Source organism: Anarrhichthys ocellatus, unplaced genomic scaffold, assembly GCF_004355925.1.
Source record: "Anarrhichthys ocellatus isolate YVR2014 unplaced genomic scaffold, GSC_Weel_1.0 scaffold16, whole genome shotgun sequence".
In the NCBI taxonomy this organism is placed as follows: Eukaryota; Metazoa; Chordata; class Actinopteri; order Perciformes; family Anarhichadidae; genus Anarrhichthys; species Anarrhichthys ocellatus.
Genome location: NW_022280046.1, coordinates 4,505,682 through 4,519,773, shown reverse-complemented (window position 1 = coordinate 4,519,773; position 14,092 = coordinate 4,505,682). Strand labels below are relative to the sequence as shown.

The following is a 14,092-nucleotide window of genomic DNA, read 5'->3' as shown; positions in this document are numbered from 1 at the left end:
CAGTCATCCAGTCAGTAATCCATCTGCCAATCCAGTCAGTCAATCAATTGGTTGAGCCCCATCTTGAATTTAATACAAACGGCGTGCCAAAGAGGGAGCACTGATTACCCTGAGTGCTACTCAGGGTAATGAGTGCGATCGAGGTTCCCTGCCAGCACATACATACACGGCTCGCACATACAAGGACGTGCAGGCAGACGCACTACACGCAGACATCAATCTCTGTGCTTATTCACTTATTTACAGTAGCTGTCTGTTTTCTCTGAAGACACATCAGAGAGCGGTTGAATTTCATGAATAATTGAACACATTTAGTTGTCTTTTGTGCTTCTAAAAGTGGAGAGACGAACAAATCACAAACATCTGCTGATGTTTCAAGTGTTTTCATCATAAGAACTTTTAGTTAATGTCCCCCCCACAACAGAATTCATGCTGTCAGTAAATCCCAAAGACTTTTATCATATTTGCGCTGAGATTTCTTTCTCTATACTTATGGATGGTTAGGCCTTGTGATATCTCTTTCCATCTCTTTTGTTACCTTACTCCTGTCTTATTATGGAAACGACTCCAACAACAAACCTAAATGAAGCATCGCAAAACGGGAGGCCACTTTGCAATTGCAGTATTTAAAAAGCTCCACTTCAGCGAAAGTACATGATAAAGCGACATAACTACTATAATTGTCTCTGCAATTACAGGAATTGCTTTTCATCCGCACATGATATCCGACATTTACATTTAGACTCCATGCTAGAGTTAAGATTAATGAATACCCACCTCGTTGACATGCATAGACTGTGTTTGAATAATTACCTGGAAAAGAAACTATGATATAATATATCTAATTATTAGGAGTGGATTTGTAGTTGTCCCCGAATGTTCGGTGCAAGACGTCCGGTTCGGTATGAGACATCCTTTTTGGTACGCCACTATCAGCTGTAGCAGCGCTGTAGCATGCTAGTGAGCTTAGCCCGGTTGGCCTGGTCACCCAAGTTCAATAGACAATGCTTTGTGGAGTGCTGTAGCTATTACCGCTAATCACATCCGCCCATATGAGCATCTGCACGTGGATTCAATTAGATGGGGGAGTTTAAAAAAAAGAAGAAGCATTAATTCAATTTGAACAGTCATCATGATCCATTCGCGAGGATGTGGATAAGTAAGGCTTCAGTGGAGCAAAGCGGACTCCCCGGCATGTTGGAAAGTCACAGCAGCACGTGTCGAATGCACAAGAAATAAATACAGCTTCGACAGCTGTAATACCATGGAATTAGTGCGAGAGTTAACCTCCCACTCTGCCGCCGTCTCTCGTTCGCTCCCCTTTCCCTCCGCCAGTCTGTTCCCTGATCTCTGGCTCTCTTCCCCTCTCGCTCCTCTGTCCACTGTGATTACACGGCCTCAGCGTGAGGCAGAGGAGCTCGGCGAAGCGCAGACACGGAACACACAAAAACATTTTGTGATGCTGGTGTAGCGTCAGCGGCAAATGATGTCATGGGCAATAAATGTGCTTTTGACCACTCGGGTGATGGATTTGTGAGATGGGAGAGGAGAGATGGAGACAGGGATGGAGTAAAAGGGGGTGAGGGGGGGGGGGGCATCCAGAGACAGGAAGTAATATAACGAAATTAGAGAGTGAAGGCAAAGGAGGGGATGGCAGATATGGAGGAAAGTAGAGAAGGTGACAAGTGTGTGATGATGTGGACGGTGAAGTGGAGGAAGAGGGAGACGAGACAGGAGAAGGGAGGGGACATAGAAAGGCATATGAAGACACAGAGGGAGGGAGGGAGGAGGATGGAGAGTGAGTGAGAGAGCGAGAGAGAGAGATGGAGGGAATGATTATGAGTGGAAACGTTTGGCTCTCAATCAGGATATGGACTCCCATAAATAACATGCTCTCTCAGTCAACAGCATGTCGTCACCGCATTCACACACTCTCGCTCTCACACACACTGCAAGGCTGAGACGCCAGTCTGTGTGTGTGTGGGGGGGGGGAAGCAAATGTAGCCGTTGCCGTCATAAAAAAATTAAAATAAAAACTAAAGAGAAAATTCCCTCTAAATCAAAGAAAACAATCTCAATTGCACCAGATTTTCCTCATTCTGTATCAAATTCCATTTTGTTCTCCTCCACTGAATATGCTCTGGTACTTTGCTCATTGGTATTCATGTTGCGCTTGTTCTTAGTATTTACTGTGCAAGGCACCCTGGTAATGACATTGTATTGCTTCGGCTGGGACTTTTTTGATGTATCTCAGGATACAAATGAGACAGAGAGAGAAACACGCGGGGAGACAGATGAAGAAGGAATCAGGGACAACAGAGACCATAAAAGATGCAAAGAGAGACAAAAGGGAGATTAAGACAAATAGCGAGAAAGAAAACAAGGCTCATTTCGGCCATGTATGCGATCAATCTTCAGGTTCTCAATGCATGCATTCACTTTGCATGCATTGACAACTGGTCGTATGAGTGATTGTATCACCAGTGGCACATGATAATCAGGATGAAACAGATATCCGGAGTGGGCATGAGTAATGTGTTTGGTTTTAATTTAAAAATCGAGTTTTTAAACAAGTGTGTATGTGTGAAGATGAACCATAAGCAGGGACTCTTTCATTTGGCCAAATACTGGTTGGTTTTTCAGTCTGTTCGTCACCAAAACACAAAGTGATGCACTCGACTGATGGGTGTAGCCTGCTTGCATCATTTTAAAGTTTTTCAGTCGGCTGTGAATGCAAATGTAATTCAGAGGTCTTTACAGTTCCATAATTTTGGACCTGATCCAAACAGACCAGAGGAAAACCTACACAAAACCAATGTGCACAAAGACCTTATCCAAGAAAAAGAGACACAACAAACTTCTTTTGGTTTTTTTTAGACATTTAAAGCTTCTTTTGAGGCCCCTATTGTGTTTTCATGTCATTGCTTGGAGGACAGCTGTGAGTGTATTTGCACAAGCTAATCCATGTATTTAATTATATCATATTTTTCAAATTCAATATCATAATTACAGTTTAAACAAGCTCCAAAAGCAGTGTTGATTTTGCTGAAGTTGGTGCAATGCTATTGATATTACATGATGTGTTCTTAACAATCTGATGTTAAATAATGTGATTGTCCAACTAGCAGATACTGATGCTGTGCTGCCAATGGGCTTGCATTAAAACATGTTGTACTTTTCATGAATTTTTGTTCTGCTGACAGTGCAATCTGCTTCCATTCTAATATGAAAAAAATGATGTTATCGATTCTTGAAGGAGTGTTTTTCACCTCCTCGAACCACGGGGAGGTTCAAAAGGTCGGGGGTCAACAGAGCAACACAGCGTGTCTGGTACTAGTTGACATTCAGCATCTTGCTTAAGAACCGCAGGGGAAGCTTTTTAACACAAGATGCTAGAACCTGTACATATTGCAGGAAATGCTTGTTGACAGTTCAGTAGCGCTCTTTGCAATCGATCAGTGTGTGAAAAAATAATACTTTTGCCTGAGGTGACTCCCCATGTACCATGTTATCAGCATTGCCTCTATCTGACTCCGTGTCTGTCTCCCACACTCTCACTCTCTCGTCCCTTCATCTGTCATCTGTTAAGTTTTCTCTCATGTCTTTCCCCGGATCTGACTCCTGTCTTTTCCACCCACATTATATCTTTTCCCCGTCCCCTTCTAACCGCCCCATCGCCTAGTTTTCGCTGGCAATCAAAAATCAAAATTCATATTCAAGAGAGCTTAATTGGCATGACCTCGGAGTCTCCCTTTCTGCCCTCTGCGGGGTTTATAGCTTTCAATTATTTTCTTTTTCCTCTGTTGTTTAAAGTGATGTTTCATTAAGGGATTGTCGTTGCTGGTGCTCAGGCTTCAATCTCAGAGTTTTTTTTTAATCACATTACAAAAGCTGAATGGAAATGACACAGTCAATGAACTTTCCTCAGTATAAGAAAAAAAATAGATTGCCTACTTGGGAAAAGTCTTGTTGCTGAAGAAATGATGCAATGCTGCTGTAGAACTGTACTTTGTACTTTGTCAATTAAATATCTGTTCAATTACAAGTCACAGAAGCAGCATTTGTAGCATTTTTTAGATGCACCATTCGAGTAATGTTGATCAAAACGGGACTGTTTTCAGCTGATTGGCCATGACCGGTGACCGGACGGTCTGTCTCATATTTCTTATTTTTTTGTCGGTCGCATTTAATTACGCCGTGCAGCTGTCGCATGATAGTTTAGTCCTAGACTGTAAGGTCACAGCTCTACTCAGTTAATTATAACGCTATCATGAAGTGTTTAGATAAAATAATGTAAAATGTAGCTTTTGGCCAGAAACTTATAATAATTGAGTAATAATGACAATATAATATATGAAATAGATATTAGAGAGGTAATTATGACCTGTTTAACTTGGTAACAATCGCTCTACGCAGCTTATTGTCAGGATCCCTGTCAGACCAGACACCTCCCATGGCCACACAGCTGCAGCCACTCTAGCCGATTACCTCCTGCAGGCTGACACACCAGACTCGGGTCCCACTAACGCTTCCCCTGGCACTATATAAACTCTGGTCCTGCAGTCTGGGGTTGTCAGGTCGTACCGTCTTTCACCCGCTTCAACCCCGTTGCAGCTTCTGCCTCAAGCGCCTGCCTCCGGTGTCCGTCGGTCCGGGAATCCCCCGTGCCCTCCGTGGTGTTAACGGACTACACACCGCTGCTCTGCCCTCCGTGGTGTTAACGGACTACACACCGCTGCTCTGCCCTCCGTGGTGTTAACGGACTACACACCGCTGCTCTGCCCTCCGTGGTGTTAACGGACGACACACGTCGTCAAGCTGCCAGCCCTCCGGTGTCGAGCCACGGGACTCACACCGTCGATCTGCCTACTCTCTGGTGTCGGACCACGGGCTCCACACCTTCCTGTCTTCCTTACTCTGGCTAAATAAAGTCTGTTTCACTGTATTCTGTCTCCTGTGGTCTTGCTATTGGGTCCTAACCGTGAACTCCCGTGACACTTATAATACATAATAAAATTATGATGCAAAGTTTGTATTTCTTACCCATTTAAATGATGGGTTTGTATGCACATAACTACTATAGATGACAAACAAAGTAAAAGCATAACGTTTAGATTGTTTAATTTAATTTAGTGATTTTGGGCCACTTCAACTCATTTTTTGGGAAAGTTCCAGGATGGTGGTAAAAAAAAAAGGTTAAGTTAATCTGGTGCCTTGCTGCCAATTATAGTTCTAAGAAACAAAATCGGCAAAAATTGGAATCAGCAGGTCAGATTTGAAAAAATAATCAGTCATCAATTACGCTGATTACTGCGGAATTCACAATCAAATCGGTTTTCTTTTGATCTTTAAATGAATATTTCAAAGAAAACACGTGATATGTTCTACATTTATTTGCCTCAAAGGGTTTAATAACAGCTTAACTAACAAACTACTTTCTGAACGAGCTCTTGCCATGATTGCTCATCTGTCCCTCCGCCCCGTCTTGCTCCACCCCGTCTCATTCCCCTGTCTGTCCTTCGATAATGTCTCCGTGTCTTTCTCTCGCTCGTCTGGCTCTCTTTCACTGTCCATTTTCTCCTCCTTCCGGACAACATTGACTTTGTTACGCACGACACCTTGTAGCTATTCGTTTCACGCAGTCCGTGGATGATTTCTGACGTTGTTTCTCGTCTTTGTTCGGCTGTGCGCTGCTGTCATTAATTATGAAGTCACAAATGGATTTCCTATACACTCCATGTCAGGCGCACACACTCAAGTACAAACGTAGACAGTGTGTGCCTTCCTAACAAGAAAGTTCACCGTCAGTCTATCCCTCTCTACTGACTGTGTGTGTGTGTGTTGCGCGCTCTCTTGGCACATACCCAAAGGAATCTTGTCAATCAAACCGGCTTGCAATTAGTCAGAGAAACAAGGCACGTTCCAAGACAGGCAGATGTATATATGCATGTCTCTGTGTGAGTTTAAGAGTATATATATATAGTGTGTGTGTGTGCATACCGGTAATACGTTTGCTGCTCTTATGTGCTCATGCATCTGTGGTATGATATCTTATGACATATGTCGGAAACAGTTTCGTGTGGATGCGGCAGCTGATTTTATGTAGCATCAAAAGAAAAGCAGCGCACACACACACACACACACGCACACAATTCTTCCCAGAGACCAAACTGGCAGCTATTTTTCTTCTACTCCTGTCATTCATTCCTCACTCTATCCATATGTTATTCCCTGAAGTGTTTCCCTTTCATTTTTTATTTGTTGTCCTCTTTACTCTGCTTGCTCACTTTACCGTTCTTCCTTTCTGCTTTCCTGCAGGGCACAACATATGTATGTCATACTAGATAAGGAGTGATCAGTAGAGGTCTGTTGGAACAAGTTTAACTTGATTTTCAACTATCTGTTTTTTTTAAACAGATAATTAGTCTTATTAAAATAAAATAAGTGATATAAAATCCCTTTATAGCTAATTATTGCTTCTGAATTCGAATGAATTGCTTTTCGCAATCATTTTGAGGACAGAAAAAGTAGGTTTTAACCATCAAGCGCTTTTTCCTGCACTCTTCCCCATCAAACATCAATTGTTATTCCTCCTGACTTTCATTCTCAGTCTGCCTCTTTCCGTTTGCCTTCCACGCCGCTCTATTTTCTCAATTTCTTCCCGTCTTTGTCCACTTCTCCCTTTTTTGTTTTTCTTTCCATCTCCCTCTTTCACTTACCTTCTCTGCAGTTTTCACCTAATCCCCAAAGACAACATTCCTTATTCCTAAGCCATTTATGCTCCTTTTGTGTTTGTGTGTGTGTGTGTGCGTGCGCGTGTGGGTATGACCCTCATGACATAGTGATGTGCGTCACCGGGGACTTATCGACTTCCTTAAACTCTTTCTTTGGGTCAGCTGACTTAAACAGCGCGACCCCATTGGCTGATAAGCCAAGGCAACTCTTCACTAAAAGTCAAGTGACAAATTGACTTCCCTGTTAAACACTCACACACACACACACACACGCACTCACACATGGTCTAATTTGTGGTCATGCATCTTGTGTGAACTCTCAGAAGAGCAGTCACTGCATTATGTGGGTCTTCTGTAGCTTCTCTTCTCTCCCTCAAAACCCCGGTGCATAAGACATTTGAAACTCGCTCATGATCATCCGCTGACCTGACTGGCTCCTTTGTTGAACCCTTGTTTGTTAGGGACGTAGCCAAAATATCAGCGCCATGCAGTGAGGGATCAGCTATCGTTCCTCAGTTTGTGAGAGAGGAAAAGTGAATCCCGAATACTCTTTCTCACAGGTACATTTACACTTTTCCGCTTCACCTTTGACCTCACAGACCAAATGGCACACAGGAAAAAGCGCGGCTTACACCCAGGAACACCCAGTAAGTCTTACCCTAACTCCACAAGTGGTCAACTAAATCACAATAACAACAACTTAGCTTAGAAAGCAGCATAAAATCAAGTCCATGCAAACAAGGATCATCACTGGCTTTGTCGATACGGGGAAACATTGAGAGAGGACATTTTGAGCACAGCAGATGTGAAATGATTTCCGTTGAGTCGGACAGTAGTTTGAGAGAGGTTGGGAAAAAGTACAGGGAAGTTGAGTTGAGGAAGAGAAGAGAAAAGTAGGATAAATTAGAGCCAAACAGTGTTCACTTTCTGAGATCCCAGAAGAGCACGAGGACCAGTTGAGATGAAAGGAGCAGAGTAGGCCTCCGCTGAGAAGAGCTACAGTATCATGAAGGAGAAGATAAAATGCATACTCACCAAGCTGACTGCGTCTCTGCGCGTACGCCACCACCACCGCGGCCAGGACTACGCAGCACAGCGATGTCACAAGGTTTGCCATCTGTGGACACACACACAGCAGAATCATCAGCGTGAGCACGTGCGAGGGGCAGAGAGCCGGCGAGCGAGCGTGTCCGCCTGTCGTCTGTGATTGACTGACAGACCCATAGACGCCTACAACGCCGTGGAGGAGATGGAGGGATAGCTGCTTCCTGTCCTCTCCCCGTGTCTCTCAGTGTCTCTCTGTCTCCTTTCACGACTACTTCCCTTTCTGTGGACCTTTTCCTCTGTCCTTTGCCGTTTCCCTCCTACTCGTCTAACTCCGTTATTTCTTTACTCCTCTCACTGGTGTTATCCTTTTCACTGTATAACCTTTCTCTCTCTCTCTCTGTTTATGTGTCTCCCTCTCTCCCTTTCCCTCTGTTCATCAGCCTAATGGGTCCATCCTCCCTGGGATGGGCTATGGCCAGCAGCTCTTAAAGGTATAGCACTCCATAAACAAACGGTCGGCCTTCATGTACAACAACAATGCCTCACGGGCATCCCCGCCGCCTCATTGTTGCCTCGCATGAAGCGTTTACAACCTGAAGTTCAACACTGAAGTATTTGAGGTTAAGATGGAAGAGGTGAAAGGCGCTCTCATCACTTGCTTTTCTCATACTTTCATCTCTTGACATTGTTGTTCCCCATCTCAGTGCACTCCTTCTGATCGTCATTTCCTTGCGTTGTAAACATCCATTCCTTTTTCTATTTTAAAAGGAATAGTTCAACATGTTGGCGAGCGGGATGAGATGATAGCTTAACGTTTGTTAAAGGAAAAGATCCAGATTTTGAGACATATTCATTGGCCTTTCTTGCCGAGATGAGAAGGTGAATGCCATGCTCACGTCAGCGGCTAACTTAGCTTAGCATAAAGACTGGAAGTCTCCTAGTCAAGATCGCAGTAAAAAACAGTCACAAAACGTGCAGGTTAATGAGTTAATGAGTTAATGAGTTGAGAAAGTGCCTTTTTTACTAGGAGGTAAAAGGTTAGAGGTCAGGGTCAGCTTTAACATTACTACACTATTAGAGCTCGTAAGGATTCACCGTCGTGTTCAAGGACACTTGAGCAGGGCGGATGGCAAAAAAAAGGGGGGGCCTGAACCCAGATCCTCCCATTAAAAGGTGAACCCCTGTCTTCTCTCTCTGGGCTCTTCCTCTGTCTGTAAGAGAGCAACTATCTCTCCTCTCTGAGCAAAGGTCGTCTAAGGGTCTGCCTGCTGCTGAGACTTGCGGTGAGTAAGGTGTCCGTGTCTGCATGTGTTAGAACAGAGTGAGCGCTCTAAATAGAAGCAAAGAAAGGGAAGCGATTTTCCTTGTTCTTTTGAGGCACGACTCCAGCTGTTACAAACCACTGTCATCTGCCATTACCTCTTGGTCTTGGTTCACCATTTTCATTTATCTTACTCACTTCTACTTGTCATTCTCTCTTCCACTTTTTCAATTCTCTTCTTTTCCTGAAATCACTCTGACTCATCCTCACTCTCTCCATTTCCCTCTCGCAAAATTCTGTCCTTCGCTCTTTCCGTTTGTCTTCGTCAAAGTTGAGCATGAACTTCACTACGCCATGTTTAAGCGTCTCAGAAAGGTGAAACATATCAAGTACTGCCGAGCGACATTCAAGGACATGAAAAAGCTTTTACAGTACCACTAACATCGTCACAAGGCAATGAAACAGTCAAAGACATTGGACATACGAGATGTTTTCATGAAAAAATGAGAAGCTTTTCCACCCACACAGCTTATTACATATTCTTACACTGCAGAAGTAACTGTGTCAACTTTCACATGTAAGATAATCATTAAGTGAAGAACACTGGGGTTTTTACATAAAATCTATATGAACATAGATTATGTGCTTTGTTTGGTTTTTGTATGTCAAAGCAACACAACAGGGAAGGTTATTCTCATTAGAATTAGCATTATTATAATCGCACTGAAAGAGTGTTTGGAAAGTCGAAAACTAACATGAGAGACAGAAGACGAGGAGTCCACAAGGGGTACACTGCCACTGTTGCCTATGCTGTAGCCTTTCTACAAAGACCATGGTTGCTTCTGAAATTCCATACCAACATGCTATTTAGTATGCTAAAACAGGATATGAGATTATTTGAATGAGTCCAAAGCCTTAGTACGAAACCAATAGTATGAGAATTGCATGCTATTACCGGTGAAATATGATAAATGGACTGTACTTTTCTAGTCTTCTGACCACTCAAAGCACTTTAACACTACATGTCAACAGTCACCCATTCATAGACTGAAGGTAAGGGCTACCATGCATGGTGGCCATCAGGACTATCTAACCATTTACACACCACAGGCACAGCTTGCGGGTTAAGTGTCTTGCCCAAGGACACATGGACAAGGAACAGCGAAGCCGGGAATCGAACCGTCGATCTTCTGATTGAAGGACAACCCTGCTCTACCACTGAGCCACCGTCTGCAAACACTATGCCGGCATAAATGTCCCACAACGCATTGCGATGGTGACAACATCGTTCAAAACAGACAGTGGCGGACAGCTTTGTAATGCATATAACGCTTCAATGTAAGTGTGAGCTAATAAAACCAGGATTACCATGAATTAAGTTTGATTTGAAGCGCAAATACTTCAATTTAAACTGTTTATCGTAATTTACTGACGTGATTCTTTTAAATACACTAGATTATGTCGATATGTGTTTAGCGGAGAAACAATTTATCTTAAAAGCAAACCATCTCTGAGGAAGAAAAAGATAAATTACCAACCATACCGCATCATTTTAGTCCTCAGCTTTCTCTTCCCAGTTTTAATTGGTCTGAGCGTTTGTATTGGCAGCTCTTTGGAGTCAGTTTTTGACTTTTCAGTATAATAACTGAAAGTTTGCATGAATGCATATTATTGAGGGTTAGATTGTGTGTGTGGGCGTGCATGTGTGTCTATGTGTGAGTGATTGGCAGCTCATATGTATTTCATCTGAGAAGATATTGGGGAGAGTGACAGGGGGTGAAATTAAAATTGCATCCCTTGTCAGAGCATCACAATCCCCATCTCTGCTCTTCAAGTGCTGGTTTCAAAATCCAAATGATGCGTGTGTGTATGTGTGTGTGTGTGTGTGTGTGTTTGCATGCATTTGCAATTCTCTGGGTGCAAAAGCTCTGGTATAGGCGTGTGTGTGTGTGCGTGTGTGTCTGTGCATGAAACTGTGGGGGTATTTAGCCCGTCTATCAGCAAACAATACAGTTTTGAAATCTGACAGCTTCAGATCGCTCATATAATGACAGCCCACGGGCGGTTAGCGCTGCAATCACACAAACTCAATACAAACCCTCCTGCCTTTATCCATCCATCCACCCCTCCCGACCCTCGCATTCACTCCCTTCTTCTTCTTCTACTTCTTCTTCTTCTTCTTCTTCTTCTTCTTCTTCTTCTCCTCCATCCATATTTATTTATTCATTTCTTGTTGGAGAGGAAAGGGCTGAATAGGCGTGATTCTTTCGGCTGCTTAATTAAAATATATAATTCATCGCCGCGTCAAATGATTTTGCCTCTGCGTCTTTGTGGAGTCCGATTTGGGAACATTTGCATTTAAATTGGAAAGCCAGGAGGGAAATACACTAGGCGGGCCAGGGTGTGTGTGTGTGTGTGAGAGAAAATAGAAGGCACCAGTCCTCCTCTTAAAGAAATGCACATATGTACTCTCTTTCTTGCTTTCTTTCTCTCACAATGGGAAACGTTCAAAAGAAAATCGGTTGGCCAAATGGCACCAGAGAACATCCTGTAATGGGAAACTTGGAGGTCTGTCCATTGAAATAACAGCTTTGTGTCCGCGAACAGTCATATGTTCAATCAGTAAGTTTCCTCTTTCTCCCACAAAACGCCCAAATCCCCCCTCTGACAGCCAACTGCCACGAATAGAACAGTTCATCACTAACGTCTCTGCAGAGAGAATAAAGCAAAGCATCCTCCTGGGCAATAAATGAGCTCTCTGATTTATAGCAAGACTAGAGTTTACGGCCCTCAGGAACATCAACCACAGCTATCAAATACACAAGAGAGGCTAACAATAGCTGACTTGAATTGTTGTCCATTATGTTCATCAGCAGGAAAAGGAGTTTTCTGTCAAAGTGAGATATCCATCATGTAAGAAAAATGACACCTGCTCTGACAAACCGATATCAAAACAAATGATTTAATTTTAAAGGTCATCTCATTCAGTAACTCCTTTAGGGTATGTACTCGATGCAGATTTATGGATGTTACGGGCAGTTAAAGTGTATATGATGCTGAGACAGTGGAGCATTATCCTGCTGGGACGTAATTGGAGGTCGCCCGTTTTTATGATACTGAAACCAGTGTGTCTGGCACCATAGAGCACGTTAAAAGTCTGTAAAATGACACCTTTTTCTGCCTGCTTGCTTTATGTACTGACTCACAGCAGCACAATTCCCCATCTGCAGTAAAGGGCCTTGCATAGAAAACAGGAACAAGTGCCTAATACAGCAACCAGACACTAGCACAAAACAACCATACATACAACACTTCTCCTGGAGCTAAAACATAAAAGCCTCCTAAAGGCGTCGTCCCTTTAAATCCAAAAGTTTTTTTTAAAGACGATTTATTTAGAACAATGTCTTAAATGAAACATAATCAAAGAGGAAGCTTGCCTAGGACAAGGAGAAAGGTTGAATAAGTCTTCATACTTTCAGGGAGAATATTATAATTTCCTCATTATGAAGAGTAAAAACCTTGAAACTCCAAGGAAAGGCATCTGGTACAGAGGGTACACTTGTACATCAGAGGGATCCTCACAGCAGAAATAAGCCTCCTGTTATGTGCACCACTCAATGAACTTACTTTTGACATGTGTGTCCTATCTCGGGGCAATGACACAGAAGTAAAGTTTTATTTTCTTCTTTTTCTTCCAAGGTATTGTTGACACGGTATTTTGTCAGTAGATTTTCTTTTTTTCTAAGTTCTCACTCCTTTAATAATGATAATACTGATAATGACGAAAATAATAAATTAAGTGATACTGTGAAAGCATGAGAATAAGTGATACTGTGAAAGCGTGATATTTTCTCATACCGTTACAAGCCTAATTATATGAATAAATTACTCTTATTGGCTTTTTTTCCACACAGTGCTTTTGTTGCACTTGCAGTGGTGTGCCAGATGTGGTTGTCGCGTCGGCTCTCCACCGCTGTCTGTCCGTGCTACTGACGGTGTAATAAAGTGCACCATAGATGACGGCAAGACGTTTGGGACACGGACCTGAAATTAAAACTAATTAGAGAACATGAATAAACAGTTGCATCATGCGTTTTGCTGTCATTTATAGTATGTGGTGTTCTGCTGCTTTTAATGATGAAAAGAAAATGGTCTTGTTTTGGTATTTTGGTATTAAGACTTCAGGTTTAACCCAGAAAAAGCCAAAAATTCAGAGCAATCTTTTTCTACAAGGCTTAAGAAACAAATGAACATTTACCTAAGCCTCCACGGTGACTGTGAACTCAACGTTAATATATAAGTTTACCGTGCCAGTGACCCAGACAACAATAATAACAGGAGCAATGAGTTTATTCAATGACTGTCCTGCAGATGATCCTTTTCCACCAAACACACATGTTTACGCATATATGCAAACACATCGTCACACATAATCGAAACCTTCAATGTCATGCTCCCTATCCAATAATACCAATAACTTCCTCATCCCCATAATGCTTTTTCTTTGCTTGGCAGCAATAATTCTCTCATCAATCATGCAGGGTCGCTGCTGATTACCCACAAGCTATTAAGGGTGGAGGTGAGTGGGGGGGGTCAAGTCTGATAATGTGGCTGCTGGTCTTTTGGGTACAGCACACACACACACACACACACATACACACACACACAATCACTGACGCACACACATGCTGATGTGCACAGTAGGCATTTGTTGATAGCTGGACGGCTGTGACCTTTTTCCTCAGTCGTTCTGGCTATAATTGCTCTCTAAAGACAACGTCGATCGTGACTCGAGAGGTAGCAGGGGTCGTGCCCATAAACACACACGCACACACACACACACACACCTCATGCACAGGGATGACGCCACTTGGCTGTGAGTGATAAATTCAGCCATTGATCACAAGTGACTGCTCTCAGCTGGCTGAGATTTAGAAGACCCGAACACGTCGGCTACTATGCATCATGTCAGCAGCACGGCTGCTGCTGTTGTGTCGGTGGAGGTCCCACATCGCAGAGCTGCAGTATCAAACCTGTGATAGTTTTACAC

At 43.0% G+C, this 14,092-nt stretch overlaps 1 protein-coding gene across 2 annotated transcripts in view; it reads right to left on the bottom strand.

The window, feature by feature from the left end:
• The window catches only part of cntfr (ciliary neurotrophic factor receptor), a 202,228-nt gene that overhangs the window by 108,457 nt on the left and 79,679 nt on the right, over positions 1 to 14,092 (bottom strand). Inside the window, exon 3 of one of the 2 annotated variants that reach the window (XM_031855473.1) lies at positions 7,770 to 7,851. In XM_031855473.1, the coding sequence (XP_031711333.1) occupies positions 7,770 to 7,851 (82 nt within the window). Of the gene's footprint in view, positions 1 to 7,769; positions 8,220 to 14,092 lie in introns of those variants that run through there. The other variant, XM_031855472.1, reaches the window with a different exon arrangement.